This window comes from Argiope bruennichi, chromosome 4, assembly GCF_947563725.1.
Source record: "Argiope bruennichi chromosome 4, qqArgBrue1.1, whole genome shotgun sequence".
NCBI classification, from domain to species: domain Eukaryota; kingdom Metazoa; phylum Arthropoda; class Arachnida; order Araneae; family Araneidae; genus Argiope; species Argiope bruennichi.
The window spans coordinates 20,152,249-20,171,732 of NC_079154.1; the positions used below are offsets into that span (position 1 = coordinate 20,152,249).

At 27.4% G+C, this 19,484-nt stretch overlaps 1 protein-coding gene across 2 annotated transcripts in view; it reads right to left on the reverse strand.

The window, feature by feature from the left end:
- The window catches only part of LOC129965455 (uncharacterized), a 64,968-nt gene that overhangs the window by 28,374 nt on the left and 17,110 nt on the right, over positions 1-19,484 (reverse strand). The window contains exon 2 of one of the 2 annotated variants that reach the window (XM_056079334.1): positions 5,904-6,038. In XM_056079334.1, coding sequence (XP_055935309.1) covers positions 5,904-6,038 — 135 coding nt within the window. Of the gene's footprint in view, positions 1-5,899; positions 6,039-19,484 lie in introns of those variants that run through there. The other variant, XM_056079335.1, reaches the window with a different exon arrangement.

Consider the following 19,484-nt stretch of genomic DNA (forward strand, 5'->3'; position numbering starts at 1 on the left):
GACACATGATTGAAAAGATAATTTTTTATTTCTAAAATGATATAGTATTTTCAAAAATTGTCATGGAGAAAGCCAAAAGTTTCGCTTAATTTTTAATTTATTAAAATTTTACATAAAAAGCATTCTAAGGTACATATTTACACCTTCCAAATTATATATATGTATCAAGTTTGGCATAAAAAGATAAGAGTTATACAGATCCAATACACACATATATCCTTGTTTATTATTAGTAGAGACAGTAAAAAAACTAAAATGTTGAAAATAATACCAAAAAATTCCACTTCCAAAAGTCTAATAAAAAGAGCATTTTTATAAACCTTTTTCGCGTAATTCATTGACTTCAATCAAACGATAAAAGAAAAAGAAAAAAATGTGGTATTAGAAAATTTTAAAGAATTTTAAATTTTGTTGGCAGGTGATTTGAAAGTTAAGGGGATTTTTCAAAGATGCTTCGGTGATATACTATAAGTTCCTTAATAAATTAAATTTAAAAAAAAATCTTTTCTCGCGATGTACGTGAGTCAATTCAAATAAATATAAGAAGAAGAAGAAAGCACATGCCAATGAGCAAATCAATATCTATATTGTGTTACGTGTGTACTAAAATCTACTTATAAAAAATTATAGACAGTGAATTTTTAATTTAAGAACACATTTCTTTTAAATTTCACATTTGAGAATTATATCAAAAGGAAATTTGAAGCAACTTTTTTAAAAAAGCTGCGAACTTAAATAATTGATTATCTTGATAAGGAGATGTAACTAATTGTATCCCATTAAATATTGCAGTAACAGTAAGGCAAAATGACTTTTATAAGTATCTTTAACTCGAGATGTGATGCCTTGGATGTTTTATTTTCACTTTCACTGACTTGATGCTTTTAAATGCAAACTGCTTTATCGAAAGTACCTGCTCACAGCATCTTTGAAAACTATTTGTACATTTTATTCATTAACTTTTCGTTGTATAACGATCATCTATAAGAAGTGCCCGAAAAAGCCCTCTCAGTGACCTTATAGACGGAATATACTGTTTAAAAAATAGAAACAGAGAAAGAGAGAATCACTTTATGGAGTACAGCCAAAAGTTTTTGCTTTGAACTGTCTGAATCGCAGGTGTTTATTGCCAAGCTCCATTGAGCTTTGTTAAAGTTTCAAACAACGAAAGTAGATACAAAGGATTCGTAGTACATACGAAGGATACGAGTGCTTGATATAACTAAGCTTTATTAAATATTTGAAGTAATATGGTACATCTAACGAAACTGGGCTTTTACGCAAGAAAATAGTATAAAGGTTTTATTCGTCTGATAACTATGATACAAGGCCAAGTACCTATTTTCTGCTGCCGTTCCAAAAATATACATTTCCTTCTTTTCTTGAGAGCGAAATATGTGTCGCGGTTGTTTGGTTTTCTTCTTATAATAAACAAATGCGAATATCGGCGCTTGGTTTAAAATTCAGAAATCTGTTAAATACTGTTAAAGTTGAGAAATATTAAGTAATTTCTTTTGTCCACTCTTTATCAAAAGATAAATTTTTTTATCATAATTACATCAAACTATTTTTACTAGATATATTTAAAAGAGGAAAAATAAAAGAAGAATTTTATATAGAAGAATCAAACTGCCAATTATAATTTAGAAATAAATGGTATCAATCAAGGTTTTTGAAATTAATTTTAATTTTATCCAAGAAATTCAATTCAAATAAAATTAAAATTAAGTAAATGTAAAGTTGTTATTTGTTTAATGAACAAATCTTATAACTTTCTAAAATGACTGTATTAATGCTATTGATTGATGGATTTCCAACAAAACAAATTAAGCAGCTGACTAGGGCCGTAAGGCTGAGGGGAGTCCATAAGAATGTCTATTTAAAAACTTTACATTCCTAGTTGCCATATAAATCGGTTTCTAAAAAAGTACAAATTCTGTGAATGATATAAAAGGATGCATAATTTATATCATTCACAGGATTTTTTAAAGGATTCACATGATTATTTCAGCAGAATTTCTATATGTTTCATTATTTCCAGTTAGTTATTGAATTATTTATAAACACTAAATATCTGCTTTAATAATATTATATACAGACGTAGATACCGGGGAGTCTGGAATCATAATAGATAAAAACAAATATATTTTAACACCATTAATGAAGTAAAAAAATGATCAACCTGAAAAAAAATTATTAAAACGTTTCAAAAATATGTGTAAATGTGGAACTAAATTTATCATCTTATAAAAATCAGGAATCTCGTAATATGATCCGCCGAGGCCTGCAAAGTACCTAAATCCGCCACTTTTGATTTTTCACTTATTATAGCTCATTTGAATATTAAGCATGGTCCCTCAAGTAAAAATAATTCAGTTGTGATCAACAAATGTTTATTTGTAATTTATAACAATTTAAGTATTTATCGATCCAGTAGTTTAAATTCATTTAATATTACTAAAATATTGGATTTTTTTAATGTAACATGACGCATCATGAGGAATTATAAGACTTCTACTCTACTCACTTTTTGTCCCAGCAACATTATTTGCTCTTTTTGCTATTCTTATTTAGTTTCTATTAACGATTTTTAGCCGATACGCATTTTTCAACTAGAACTAGAAACAAATATTTGGAAAGCAACATCTTAAACGTGAATTCCAACAAAGATAGTAACGATTATTTTTTAAAAATACCTTTACGTATTCGAAAAGTCCAAACCATATTTTTTTTTTTTTTTTTTTTTTTTTTTTTTTTGTAGTTTGAACTACACATGCATTCAACAAAAATCATGTTTTTATCTAATGAGCAGCTTTTGTTTAATGAAAATCAAAAAAGTAAAATGGACATTTTCCTTATGTTTAATTAATTAATTAATTTTGCTTCCCAAAGGAAAAACAGCTGCGACAACTAGCAAAAAGTTATGTGAAACGAATCTTTAAAAGAACGACATTTCGAAGCTTCACGCAGTTGATTTTTCACTCAGATTTGGATACACTATTGACAATAAGATCAAAATAAAAACCGATGTGTGATGCGTTGGGAACTTCTTTGTATAACTGTTAGCATTGCACAAAAGCTTTTATATCTGCAAAGCATGCATTAAAGATGCGTATAATTCAACTTTACAAAAAAAACTATATTTATGGGTCTTTATGAATTGAAAAATTAATCCATTCATTTTGATAACTACAGTTTGTTTATGAAATCCTATGAAAGTTAGCAATAGTTAAAATGCGTTTTTTAAAAAAGATGGAAAATCAATTCTTCATTAAATGTCATTTGAAAAAGATTGTGGATCAGAAAAGTGTACAAACGCAAATACAAACAAAAGATATTCATCAACAGCAAATTGATAGTAACTTATTGAGATTACAAAGGAAATATCTGAAACTTTACATCGTAACTAAACAAATAATTCAGATGTGTGCGTTTAAAAGTTAATCAAGCTAGGCAAGATAATTCAAGAAAAGTGATCAGATTAGTAAATCACAGAGATATTATGTTCCATCTTGACTATTCGAAACCACATACATTTTGGTCATTCAGCAATAGATTTTTGAGTTTACCTAGGATAAATTTCCAATCCACCAAGCAGTCCCAATCTTACCCAATCAGGCTACCATTCATTTGTTCCTTATAAAATTCTTCGAATAGTGAAAATTTTAATAAAGATGAGGGTATTAAATAACGGCTAAATTTTTTACCTATAAAATTGCATGTGCCAGTAATTATGATGCCATTTGAAAGAATTGACAAAAAGGAATCGACAAAAACGGACTATGTAAATGCATTCCTTGATAAAATTATTATTTAGATTCATTAAAAAATGTTTTTATTTTCTTTAAAAAATCCTCAATTTCTTAGTTGTCATTATATATAGATTTTTCAAATAATCAACACATTAAGAATTCGAATTTGGAAAGCAAATTCAGAAATTTCCATTTTAAAACAAGTAGAAATCATATCAAAAATTGGTATTCTTAAAATGGATGGCGTTATAGGTCTTTTCCTTTAAAGTAAAATATTACATATTTCTTAACAACGGAATATTTTAAAAAAAAAAAAACTTTTAAGGAGCAAATGCTTCTGAGCTCTACCCAAAGTTTTTACATATGTTTATAGAGCATTATATACCATTTCAACCTACAACTGTTTTTGAAATTGTGCTTTTACATGGAAACAGGAACTCTTATGTAATGTGAAAGAGTGTTTAATTATTAAAAACTTCTGCTCATTACACAAAAAGGTTTTAACGCTTTTCCAAAAAGTAGGCTATCAAATGGGATTATAAGACTATTTTATCCATGCTCGCAACCACAGATGAGGTATGATTTACGACTTAACGAATAGGACGCATAAATAGAGTCATAGGGCAAAGATGTCATTAATTGCCTTTTTAACCCATCGCAGATAGTCACAAAAAAGTCTGGACCTCACCCAAGTTGGACCATGCCATTGTCTGCTATTCAGAGCAAAACCTTGAACACCGAGACTTCAGCAGACCGAAAATATAGATCTCTTCCTTTTGTCATGGAAAACCTTTTCGGATCTATGGACTTCATTTTGCACTTATTTTAAAGGAAACTTTTCTTTACCATCATGGATAACTCATAAGTCAAGCCTCATTGTATCATCCCGTAAAACATTTGTAATAATTTGAACGAAGTACTTATAATTTTTCTGAGCTAATTGTAACTGTTCATGGATTTCAAAATAAAATATCAGACAATTAATTTCATTAGGTATTTGCTAATCTCCTTTTTTCGTTTCTTAGTATTTGCATAAGTTTTTATGAGATGATTCGTAAATATTATGCTTTTAGATTTTAAATACCAATAACAAATTTATTCGCAGAAGAATATTTTAGAGTATATATATCGTTATTTATTTTTCATGTTCCTTTTTTATTCTTTTAGCTACTTTATAGTTCAAAATTAAAACGAAAAACTATTTTTTTATTATTAACATGTTTCAAAACTATCTATCCTTCTTCGAAAGTTTCTTTTATATTAAATTAAAATACAGATACGATAAACAAGAATAATTGATAGTTGTCTTCATGTTTGCTGGCTAATTGTTCCCTATACCTAATGGTTTTTGAAAATATACATACATATCTCCTTATAATAAAGATGAATGGGTGTATCTATGAGTATGTATGTTGGCTCTCTGCAGGTCAGATCATTTGACCCAGAGCTACCAAATTTGGCATATCTTGGAGGATGGAGATATGTACCTCGGAACGATTTCTTTGAAATTAGAATTAGAATTTAAATTAATTAAAAATAAGGTCGAATGTTGGCGCTTTCTTTCCAAAAATATTATTGTACAAAAACAAATTTTACACCGTTACAAAATTTGAAAAATTGCAATTTTAATGATACTGTCGTGCAAATTTTGCTTAAATTTTTGTAATTTTTAAAAAATATATTTTTTTTTTCTTAATTTGCTGTAATAGATTACATTATTGCCTTAATTTTAACCGTTTTCAATGTTTCCTGATCTTCGATTTTTGAAAGCTAAAAAACATTTCTGTTGAATATCTGTCTAATGTACAAATGAAAAAAAAAGTGTACAAATACAATAAATAGATGAAGCGGCAATTTACGCTTTTAATATTGCTTGATATCATAAGATAGATAGATCTCCATATAAAGGCTGATGAACACAATAAACGTAAGATAGTACAAAAACAATTTTGATGTCTAGCAGTTTGATGAAATCATAGACATGAAATTATATCTAACCAATTTAACTAAAACTGAATAAAACCGGCATCTCCGGGAATTAGTTGGTCACCAAAGGGGACTAATATATAAAATGCGCAACAATAAATAATAATATAAATTTAGTCTGTTTTCAATAATTTTCAAAGTAAAAAATCATATATGGTTACCTACTTATCTGGCCATGGAATGGCTATAAACTGGCTCCACCATCTGGCTGCGATAAAGGACACGTAGAAGCCGAGCATAAAGGACAGGGGAATGAGATCCATGAATGTTGAGCAGAAATATACAATCCTTTCAAAAATCCTGGAAAATATAATAAGGGTATTCAAAGGTGGTTGTAATCTAGATTTCAAAATTTGAAAACCACCACGTAAAATTTGTCAAACAGTTTAGAACATTAATATGATACTCATACATGAATGAATGTGTACATTCTATCAAAAATATTTCAGCAATACAATAAAAAATACATATATGTTTTTAATTTATTAAAAATTAACTATATTTCACTACACTATTTTACAGAATTACTCACCTACTTGGTTGGTAATATCTTTTTAATTAATTGTCAAATTTGAAGACAAAAAGGGAAAAAGCGGTTCTTTATACATTTTTTCCCTAATAAATAAAAGTTTACCATATTTAACAAGACAATCTGAAGTTGACAGTGACATTTATTTTATTTTTGAGTAGTAAATTAAAGACTGAAATTTGCGTGTTAACAAATACTAGATATGAAGAATTCTTAACAACGATGTTACATGCAATATAAAGAAATTTGCTTTTTTTTTATCAAACCATTCAATAAATTATATTTAAAATTTTTACCAACACAGTTTTGAGAATTATAAAATACTATAACTTCATCTATCTAACTAAATGCATTTATGAGTTATCTTATTCAAGACAAACAGACATGCCAAAAATGAGTTTTTCGAACTCAAGATTATATGAAACGTGGAGAGTCGTCAAACCCTCAAGTTCGGGTTTTTTAATAATTACAATACTTTTTTTATACTTTGTATACGAGAAAGAGAACCAGTCTTCTATATTAAATGCTATGTGTTTTCTAAGAAGATGAAGGGAGCAAGAGAAAGATGAGAAAAATAGGAAGAATAAGAGAAAGAAAAAGATTTTTTAAAACAAATCTTTCTGCTAAGACAAAAATCAGAAAGTATATATCTTGTTAATATATAAATAAAATGTCACTCTATATTAAATGAAAAAATTTGCATGTTATTTGATATTGCTTCAAAATGTGCAAATTGCTTTGAGTTGGGTCTCAAAAATTAAAAGAAAAAATTGAGAAATACTGATTTCATATTTCATCGAATAGAGCACTAGTTTCAAAATCTTTCTTTGCCGATTATTAATAAATTATTGTTACAAAACAAATTCCAAAGTAAACATATGGATTAAAATCATTATTAAAAATATTAAATCAATTAAGAATAACTACAAGAGAAAAATTATTTCTAAAGGAAGCAACTTTTTAACAATTGTATTGAAGAATTAAAAAGAAAAATCAGTTTTGTGTTATCAGTTATCAGTTTAATCAAATTATTTTAAATTAAAAAACGATAAATTAGAATTTAAATTGAATGAGTGTTGAGCTCTACATAAAATGCATACTGATGAATTGAAAAGGCTCGAATTTAAGAGGTACAGGCAATTGAATTGGAGATTCGGAATATAAAGTATGTGATAATTTTTAAAATATATGACTTTAATCAAAAAGTTGTTAACCAAAAGTATAAGCAACTACGAAATTTAGAATATAAAATTTCATTTATTCTCGGTTGATTGTATAGGTTTTATAGGCCTTAATGACATAGAAACTTTTACATTATCAACAATAACTAGACAGCATTTTTTAAAATTTTTATCGGATCATTTAAAATAGTTTAAAGACTGTTATTTGTACTAGTTAAAAGAATAATTTTTATGTACAAGCTTGCACATTCCCCTGTCCTTAAAACGAACATAATTATTGCAATGTATAAATATGAAAATATATCTAATGTTTAAAATTTTGATTTTTGTATTAAGTTTGAACTTTTTAAAATGGATTTATTTTTCAATAATTTTAAATAATCTAATTAATGATTTTAATTAATTAATTACTAATTTATAATTTTAAATGGTTATTTCGGTCTTTGACCATAAATGGCATGAAAAAAATTAATAAAATCATGTTAAAGCAATTATTTATTAAAAAAATGTGTGTGTGTTGGCTCTTTGCAGGTTAGAGAGTTCGACCTACAGCTATGAAATTTGGCACATAGAGACTTAGGAATGTGAAAATAATGAGCACTTTGATTGAAATTTTAGAATTTCAATTAATTAAAAATTAAGCGAAATTTTGGTATTTTTCCTCAATAACTTCCAAAAACATTGGTGCATAAAAATAAATTTTACATCCATATAAAATTTGATAAATTGTTTTTTTAATGATACTAATTTAAAAGTTTGGTATTTTTTTTTAAATTTTAGCGATTAAAAATTTTTAATCCTTTTTCAATAATAAATTATATTATTTTACCAATTTATTTTCTTCCACTGGTGAAAGCTAAAGAAGGGTTATGTTTAATATTCATATAGTTTAAAAGACAAATAAAAAATGATTTAACAATACTGCGAAAGTTACAAGACAGATGACGCGTTTTTAATAGCGCTATGGGGGTGTTATTCATTAGATAGTTCATGTACACTATGAACAAATAAATGCAAGACAACTTGACTGTATTTGACAATTTGACTGTATTAAGGACATGAAGCTATATCTGAACAATTTAAATGAAATTAAATGTAACTGATATCTTTAGTGAACCAGCTAATCGTCGATGTCGACTAGTTGAATATAAAAGTGTAACGAATAAAAAGAAGTGTTGATTGTTTATAAAATGGATTATAGCAATTTTTAGATAAAATTGCAATGCAGCACAATGAGGAATATATCCCAATCTATAGCATATCTATAGCATATCTATAGCAATCTATAGCATATCTATCACAATCTATAGCATATATAAAGTAGAATATCTATAGCATATTCTACTTTCATTGTAGGTCCATGTATATTAAATTTTTTTAAAACTATTATTTAAAAAACTAATTACAATAAAACTATGCCTTACATCATTTATACAACTTATTTATATAAATAAACAAATCCAAGGAAAGAGATTAGTTCTTATTGCAAGATATTATCTTTCACGTATATCTTTTTTTAATATAAAGATCTTTAAAAATACTATATTTATGGCAAAGCAAAATACACGTAAAAATTATTACGCATCAGAATAATAAAATGAAAAAATTAGCCATAGATGGATGGATTTCCAAAAGAAAGTGGTATTATAAAAATAATGTTAGGAATCTACCAGAATATTCACACAAGGACCTGAAAGGAGAAACTGAAGACCAAACTTCAAATAACTTTATTTACTGTTTTCATGGTGTAAATAAATTATCTTTTACAATTTTGTTCGGCAGTATCCTACAGATTTCTTCTTTTTTAAATTCACTAATTCATTTTCTATCAGCTGCAGATGAGAGTAACATACATTGAAATTATTTTGAAGAAATTATAATTTGAAATTCTATTCAAGATTTAACAACTCTATCGTTCAAATCTTTTCTGTTAGAAATTTGTCAATAAACTATAGAAAAAAATCCATTTAATTGTTTTATAAAATATTAAGGCGATTAAAAAGTATCCTGAGTGATGGCGTAAACCAAAAGGTATCAGTTAATGAGTCGAAATTCATTGCACTTGCCAGGTTAACTTCGGGCAAGATCTTTTCCATTCATTTAGAGTTCGTAGTAAATTTTCTTTTATCCAAAAAATTGACTCAAAACGGTGGTCATGAACCATGGAAATAAGAAAAAAATCACTCTGTGCCATATCAAGTGAATAAAGAGCTTATGGAACCGTATGTATAGAATATTTTGTTAAAAACTCACTAATAAATATTGCACTGTGAGAAGGTGCATAGTGCAAAACCCAGGAGTTTTCTCGTCACAAATAAAGCCGTTTCTGTCGAATTGTTTCACGCAAACGGTGCAAAACGTTTAAATAATAATCTTTATTGACTGACTGGCCAATTGTTGGGAATTCATAATGCACAACACCTTCACAATCAAAGAAAATAATCGACTTTACCTTGATTTTTAAGCAACTTTGACGTGGTCTTTACGGCCTTGTTTCATTTTTCAACAGTTGTTCTACTATATTGTTGCACTGTTTCTGTATGAAAAGAATGTATTCAAGTTTCATTACCAATAATAATGATAATGCATTTTTGATAAAAAATCGCCTTGAGAAAGCAACTCTTGGACCACCTGAGCACGTTATTGTTTTTGGAATAAATCCAGGGGGTTGGGAACAATTCGTGAAGCGACGTGTCGCAACCCCAAAAGATCTTACAATTGTTTTTAGGAACGCAAATGGTATAGGAACTTGTTCAATAATGTCTCTTGCTATCAAATAATGATCACTAACAACAATTCTCTAACCTTATCGACATTTTGATCATTAATAGAAGTGAGTGATCTGCCAGATCGTAGATCGTTTACGACGGATTTCTTCACATCATTAAACTGTTTGTAGCAATCAAATACTGTTGCTCTTGCTTTTTGAAACATTTCATAATAGAAATTTTATTGCGAAAATGAAATTTAATCTTTGTTTTTTAACATTCACCATTCTGAAAAATCAATGGAATGAAAAATCTTATATCATTAAAAACAAATTTATTTTCAAACAATAAAATGAAATAAATGTTTGACTGTCGGCAAACGTTTTTAGAACTCATAAAAACATTTCATAAAAGAGTTCAGACGTTTTATATTATAGATGTATTTTAAAGGAAGCATTCCGGACACTTTTTGAACACTTCAGTATTTAAATATTTTTGCAACTCATATTACGATATTTATTTTAAAATTTATGAAAATTTTCAAAAATTTAGAAAAAATTTAAACAAAGAAAAAAAAGTGCTAAAAATAAGTATCGTTACAAGAAAACTTGCCATATTTTCCACTGTTAACTATTTTTCTTCCAAAGAGATTTATCCCATTTATTTTTATGAGCATAATGTGCGAAGATATGGGAATATCATTTATCTGTAACTGAGAATATCATTTTAATAACAAAGACAATTTTTTAATTATTGAAACAAATTAAAAAGAGAAGGTAGAATTAAAAATTGCGTGAATATTGAAACAGATATCTTTCAATCGAAATACATTGAACCTAAAGTGAAAAGATACAATTTATAAAATATTGTCATTAAAACTGATTTGCTTTGTTGTATGTAATATTTGCACTGAATGTTCATTATTTTTCATATCATTGAAGCCAGTCTATTGACATTTTAAGCAGAGGAACTGATTTCTAGGTTTTCTTAAATATTAGGCAGCAGTAAAGAAAATATACAATTATTTTATTTTTGAAGAAAGATTGATTCCAATTTGAAATTGATGTTGACTTTTCTACAATTAAAAAATTACAAAGACTAAAGACTTTCAACGTGTTACAAAGGAATTCTTTTATATGTATCATCTCACCATACATTTGTAATTACTTATTTTTATTTTTTAATTTAAAACAATCATTTTATCCTCTATTTTTTCACTTTTTTCTTTATAAGAAACCAAATAACTCCCTTCCCATCCTACTTTTTATTGATTTGAATAAGGAATAAACAATAAATTTAAAGGTAGAAATGAAATTTTACACTAAATTTTTAGGATCTATAGTCGGTTGATGAAAAATTCACTATATTATTTATTTATAACAAGCAAATATAGTGATTCTCAACCTATAGTCTTTCTTACATAGTTTAAAGACTCCTTTCTAAAAATATTTTGCTGTCATAAATCTTTATAAGTGCATTATTGATTGCGTTTATCAAATGGTGCCACTTTTTCCAATCATCGATAAATTTAATATCAATATCTTTCAAACAAATATGCTTAATATATTACATTCCGCCTGTTATATAAAATATATGATAACTTTTTTCAGAAACCATATAGATTATAGCGATATTTATATAATGTATATGTTACCGCTTAAGTGAGAAATCCGTTACTTCATAGAAAATGATCGGTTATTCCACGACATAAATTGATATTCTATGAAAGCTGATAAATCATAATCAGTTTTTTCATAAAATGCCTAGGAATTTTATGAAATAGCTGAATTATGTACTTTAACAATTTAATTCAATTTATACAGTATATACGAAGCATTATCAGGTATACAAGTCACACAGCTGTAATGAATTTCTATGCTTAAATACATAAATGTGTAAAATAAATTTTTAATAGAAATACAAGAAGAATTGCTTTTATTTTTATCTATTTTGCAATTTTTTTTTTATACTTAACTGAATTTGAAAAATAATTAATACAAAAAAAAATTTAACTTAAGGGGTAAATTTTAAAATATACTGATTTTCTTATTTCAAATTTATAATACGGATTAATTTAGTTCCAGTAAAATATTTTAAAATCCTTTCGATCAGAGCTTACAATATAAGAGCAAAATTATATATGAAGTAAGATTTTTTTCAATTCTCTTCTATCTCAGTTTTATGACATTTTTTAATATAACGATGCGATGGAATTCCGATTGCAGGATTTTACTAACATTCAGATATCTTTTACAAGTAATGCTATTTCACTTTACTTCTCTTTTTCCTTTAAACTATAATTTTCCAGTTATCTTGATTGCAACCAACAAAATAAATTCATATTGCGTTTCTTCAATATTAAATTCGATCCTATATTTAATGTAAAACCTATTTATATTATGCTGGTAAAATTGTCCAGATAATAAAATAGCTAAACAATGATTATTCCTAAGATTTTAAAAGAATTGCTTTGTGAAAAAAAATACAAATTATTGATCGATCAGAATTCCGAAAAATCTGCTCGATTGAAAATTACAAAAGGAAATGACAAAAAAATCCCGAGTATAAAATCTATAATTAGTAGAATTTTCATCCAGAATTTGAATTAGGAATTACTGTTAACAAAATTTTATATTTAATTGTGAAACATATTTCAGGGCAAAGAAATCTCCATGAAAATTAGTTTATGAGTATACGCTGCGAGACAATAAAAATAAAATAGCAGTTGTGTCAGGTGAGACATCGAAAGATACCTCAAAACAGAATGGGTGGTGAGACGCAGCAATTCCCTGGTACCTAAAAGAACATTCAGTGACGACACACTCTGAATTCAAAATCGACGTCACACGACAACTACACAAAAAAATGTAGCCGCAAGGCACTTTGCCAACTCAGTCGGCAACATTTTCATTTGTCAAATACCAGATTCTTACGCCAAGGGGTTTACTCGTTAGAGATTTTAAAAGAAGAAATTCTCTGAACAAATTAACATTTTAAATTTAAATGTATCGTCTAAAGCAATAAGTTAAAAAAAAAATGCCAAGATGAGTAAGTTAAAAATTAATGCCAAGATGATTTGGATTTTTAATTTCTTTACCTTCTATTTTCGTAATATTTTAAGCAATAATACCCAAAAATGAATCAAGCAGTCTTGCATTAAATATCAGATTTTTAAAACAAGCAATTGTAAAATAATCTCCTAGCGCCTCACAAATAAACACAACACTCCTGAGAAGTCTTGACTTTCACGCAAGGGTACGCGGTGATGGATGGATGACAAAGCAGCTGCCTAAGGCCGCTGGAAAGACAGGGGCTGCAATTAAATGAATTAAAAAGATGTTTAGCCTAATTCCAAATAAATTTTGTAAAGATACTCTTCCTAAGAATTCTAAAACAAAATCCAGCTTCATTAACCCTTTTAACAAGTATAATCGGCTTCCGTATTTTTTATTACGTTATAATAATATTTATAAACAACGAGCGTCCATTTAAATAACATAGTATAAAAACGTGGAATGTTCTGTAACCATGAGTGATAGTAAATAAATAAAAATTATACATTTTCCCAAAGTTAGTAATGTAAAAATAATAACCTGAAATAAATAATAAATGCTTCAGTTAAAAATGGGTTGAAACGTTTAATTAAATTAATCATTAGTTTTTGACTAAAAATATTAAAAGAGCGGCCTTCCTAAAGACACTGCCGAGGGCTGCAAAATATCTAAATCCGTAGCTCAAGGTGCCCCAGGTTATATGACATAATTTTCATGACATTTTAAGTTGAGAATCACAGACCGTGACATCTAATGAAGCTAGTACGAAAGGAATTTACATTGATTGAGTTTTCATGAAAGAATTTTTTTTAGATAAAATTTTAAAAGGTGAAATGAACTGAATTTCGATTGTAAATAAAAGATGAATATTCATTCATTAGTGCTAAAACTAAGATAATTTTGAATTTTATTTGCTGCTTCTTATTTGTGCAAAGCTGAGTTTCCGGCAATTTCTTTCAAGTCATCCGAGTACCAAAAGAAAATGAACGTGGAAAAGGGAAATGAAGGTAGCTATGCCCAATTTTATACGATCAGTTAAAAAAATGTGTAGTGCCCAAAAGGCTTTAAATTTTCGTGGATCTAACATGAATTTTACTTATTTTTAACTAATATGTACAATAAATTATAACTACCATTCGAATATTAATTGGAATTTTCTAAAAGGCGACTTGTAAATATATGAAATCAACAAGGGTGCTAATTTTAAAGTAATCTTATAGGTATAAATACATAGACCTGTAAGTAGAAATATATCTAACAAATGCAAAGCGATACATGTCTAGCTATTAAAAATTAGGATAAAATTTAGCAACTTCGAAAATTAAGAATTAAGCCTAGCTCATTAAGTATGTTTCAAAGAGATAAAAACATTTTCTCACGTTTTGAAGAAGAAAAAAAAACGGTAATCAAACAATTCTGATGAATAATACTCTTTTATATTTAAATTAAAAACACTACACATGAAGGAATTTTCTTGAAAACTAAATTCATGAATTTTTACTAAGCTGTATTAGGATTATATTGAAAAGAGTCGCATTTTAATCTTCTTAAGATGAGAGATAATTTCCATCTTAATATAATTAAAGGACATTGTGACTATGTGTTTACGTTCCACATCTCCTTTCAAACTGGGCTGAGTTCCACCAAATTTTGCGCAATGATTATTTAAGACCAGTTACTGTTAACTTTTCAAGTGCAGAAGTTAATTTAATATTCATTATTCTTACAAATAATTCTTCATAAATCTTACAAAATTATTTCATATCTTTATATTATATTCAAAATTTTACCTTTTCAATGATATCAGTTTCATTTCACAACAATTTTTCCTTTAATTTTCATTAATTTTTTAAAAATTTAATAAATAATTAAATAGATATAAAGGAGTTTAAAGAAAGGATAGATAGATATAAATACTCCCTTAAGAGGCAATAAAAACTTGATCTTGAACTTTAAATCTTGAGACACGCAGGATATATCAACTAACGTAACTATAAAATTAAATGCTAAAAAGAGCACTTGGGAAATAGTATTTAGATTGTATCTATCTATTAACTATATAGTTGAGTATTGCTTTCTTAGAACTTAAGAATAAATCAGCTAAAATTTCTAAGATTCATTGCTCTGCGGCTGTTTTCAATTTTCCCATGAGGTAAAAGATTTTGGTTCAAGGCATCTGGCATCAAAACTTAAATATCTTTAATCATCGCGACCAGTTTGGTCTGTAATGTCTTTTATCAATTAATAAATGAAAAATGAAATGTAGTAACGGATTTTAATAATTTATTTTAAGTATTATTAATTATTTTTCCATGGCTTAACATTTTGAATATGAACTTTAATCTATGTCTTATAAATCTCTATTCATATAAGCAAAATGTCACAGATTAGAATTGATTTAATTTTTTAGGGTATATGAAGAAAAGCGGTTTTTCGATTTGTTTTCAGAAACAACAAATATGAAAACGATCTATGCATTTAACAAGAACCAAAATTATCCATCCTTTTAGTGATTTATTATTGTGAAAATAAATTTAAATCCTCATGAAACAGATATGTCTCCATTACTTTGAAACAGCTTACATAACTTTTTCATTATCCTCTTATAGCATTTTTATAAATGAATGAATGATAAAAACGTTCTCACATATTTTCAAGAATATATTATTTTTTTAATGCAAAATAAAATTTTATTTATTCACTTTCAAAATTTAGTAAAGGCAGGGATAATAATTATTCGTGATGGCAAAGGATTAGAACAGTCTATCTATTCAAATGAAACTTGCTGTTCACCGGTAAATTTTGAATTCAGTTGATCAAAGGGGAAAAATGAAAAATGCATTCTCATTTTTCTTCACTATACTATAAAAACAGAAAATGTTAAGCAAAAGAATGAGAAAGTTCTGAGAAGGGGGGAGACGCACTCGATACTCGTTATAAATCGAAACCTAGAAGTCTTCTAAATATTGCAAAAGAGCTGATTAAGCTTTTCAAAACCACTTTAAGTTCAAAATTTACTAAAAATAAATGCATTTTACTAAAGTTTCATTGACAAAAATATCGGACTTGTTCATGGCTGGCTTTCTGGTTGGTATATTTCACATAAAAATATCAAAGTCAGTATGTGATTAAAAATAATTTCTAAAAGGAAATGGGATTTCTTGCAATGAAAGTGGTCGAAATTTGAGTTGGAAAATAGGTCATTTTTTTCTTCCATTAGACCCTCCTCCCTACTCTAGCTAAAAAAAAAATTGTTTGCAAGCAAATTGCTGCTAATTATAACAATAATCTCTCCCTTCTTTTCTATTTTAATAGTAGTCAAATAGCTAACTTCCGAATATTTGATAGTTAATCAATCCCTATTTATATGTTAAAATAATTTTTGATAGAAAATAAGGAAATAAATAGTTCTGGATCGTGAACCCAAATCCGCCTTCGAAATTCCATCCTTATGGTCGATTTCTTTTTTCGAAATAAGTATGTAAAATTTAGTACATAGAGGAAGAAAGAAGCCTTTTCATTATGAAGCAGCATAAAAATACACAATTCTTAAAGGTCTGTTTCCTAATTGCAAACAAAATATGTGTCGTGATGTGATGCTCTTCAAATTCATAACCATAAATTTGTTCTCTTAGAAAAAAAATCTAAATTAAACCATTTCAGTATGTGAATATAGGTTCTATAAATGTAGTAAACTTAGTTTCATTTTAATATAAAATAAAAGTATTAAAAAATACTAAATGTTATGTAGTTTGAAAAAAAAAACTAAAATAATAATAATAATAATAATCCTCTCGGCAAATTGGAAAGCAAAGATAGATTCCTTTGTCCTCTAAATTATTATTTTCAAATCCCTTTCAATCATTAGACAAAAACAATGAAGTATTACATTTTGAAGTAATCATAAATTAATGATTTAAATATTATCGCGCAATTCAGCAATTATTGCAAAATAATATTAAGGTAACAAATATTATAAAAATAACATAGGCTAGTTACATAATTTATATTATTGGAAAACTTTGAAGTTTTTCATCAAATGCTAAAGGTTTGCATCAGTTGTTTAATTAACAGTTTATCTTTGCATTTTAAACATATTTACAAACATTAAATGCCTTTTTCAATAAATATCTTTTAATTAAATGCAGATAATATACTTTATGGTAGGAAGTACGAATTTATTGTTTGATTTTTCAATAAATTGAAGGGAAAAATTCTTCCGCTTTTCTTAATTAATATTGGAAGTAAGACCTTATCTTATGTGCATTTCGATATTTCAGTTATAATTATTAATTGGAATAAAAGGAAATGTATCTTCGGTTTCTTAAAAATATATATATTCTTCGGAATTGCGTAGTAACCGCCTTGAGCTAGAAGGATACAATTTTGCATACTGTCTTTTCTTCAAATTTGTATACTATCAAATATTGAGGGAAATCAACAAAAAGATAGTTTGTCTGAACAATTGATAATTGCCAAACAGAGCTAGATGGATAAAATTCGATACACAGATTTAATATCTATAATGTAGGCACCTATCAAATTTTGAACTTAATCGAACAAGGGGTTGAATGTTTGTCGATTTGCACTTTCAGAAGGTGTAAATGCGACAGTTCAAATAATGCAATGACTTAAATATATGAAATTTAAAGTGTTATTTTGTAACTAATTCAAACCTTTGGTCAAATTTGGTTTTAGTCATTTGGAAGAATGCGTCTAAAATAGAACTTCGATCTTCTTTTACTATTAACCGCACGCCAGGGATTAATCGCCAAAATATTTAAGGATCACCTCAATAGATTCAGTAAAAACACTAAACTCAAGCGAAAGATCTACGTTTCGTAATTATTGTTCACTAATGCGATGAAAGAGATTCACGGTCATATCAAAGTCCACAATTTTATGCGGGATTGGGGATTAAATTTTTACTAGAGAGTAAGCGAAAAAGTTCTGAGAGGACAATTCCCCGTTGGTTTTAAATTATAGTCCGATAATCTACACACAAATAAATACAACAATTAAAGAAATATTGAATACTAGCCGCCTTTGGCGACCAGCCGGTTCGCCAATCTTAATGTTCGTTAAAATTTTAATAATTAAATATTTTATGCAATTTCTACTTTAATAGCTTCTTCATCAAAATATTTTAAAACTTCAAATTTTGATTATCATATAATTCATTCATAATATTATAAAGGCCTTCAGTCATAACGTAATATGTGTCTCTCTCATTTTCTGTTAGCACCCGTAGAATTTATGCTTTAAATTAAAGTGGAAAGAATTTATCTTCAATTAATATAATAATATTTTTTACTGAAACAAAGCATTTTTTTTATAATCTGATTACTGAAAATAGAGTCACTCAGCATTTAAACTTTATGGGCACTAAAGAATATCTTTTTAAATTTATGTAATATCTCAAGAATTTGTCTACAAAATTTTCTCAGATTCATCATGAACAGATCGATTCATTAACAATGTTTCATTTTAAATGCATCAAACTTTAAGAAAATAAAATGAATCGTTTAAAATAATCGGTCGAAAACAGGTTTAAAAAACTACTTAAAAAACGATGTACTTAAAACTATAAGCATAAACAAAAAATATATAACTAACATAAATACAATTTACTTACAAAAGCATGCAACTAACCCAAAAATAATTTAAATCTTCCATTGATAACGTTGTCATAGCAACAATCAGAACAGAATGCGCATGCGTGAATTTTCTTCGCCGGTTACGTAACGCAAATACGTGATTTTTTTCTACGCCAGTTGGGGTAACGCTATGTGGATTAGGCATTTTTAATTTCCTTTATTCTGTTTTATTTTAATTCAAAAGTACTTCAGAATGAATCTGAAAGATTGATTCATTAACAATGTTTAATTTTAAATGCATCAAACATTAAGAAAATAAACAGAACCGATTGAAATAATCCGCCGAAAAATTTTAACCCTAGCCTCATTACTGTTGGGAGAAAAAAAAAACTGAAGCCTTTCTCGTTTGGCGCTGGGGATAATGGAAGATTTTTTTGGCGGGAAAGTTAGTTTTTAATTAATAATTAAAATTCTAATTAAAAATTCGAAAAAAGAAACCCCAGGTGCACATTCCCAACCTCCAAGGTATACATGTACCAAATTTGGTAGCTGTATGTCAAACGGTCTGACCTGAAGAGCGCCAACACACACACACACACACATTGAGCTTTATTATAAGTATATAGATGTAATTCTGGAATACGAGTGACAGAGGATAAGTAAAAAAAGGGGATAGTT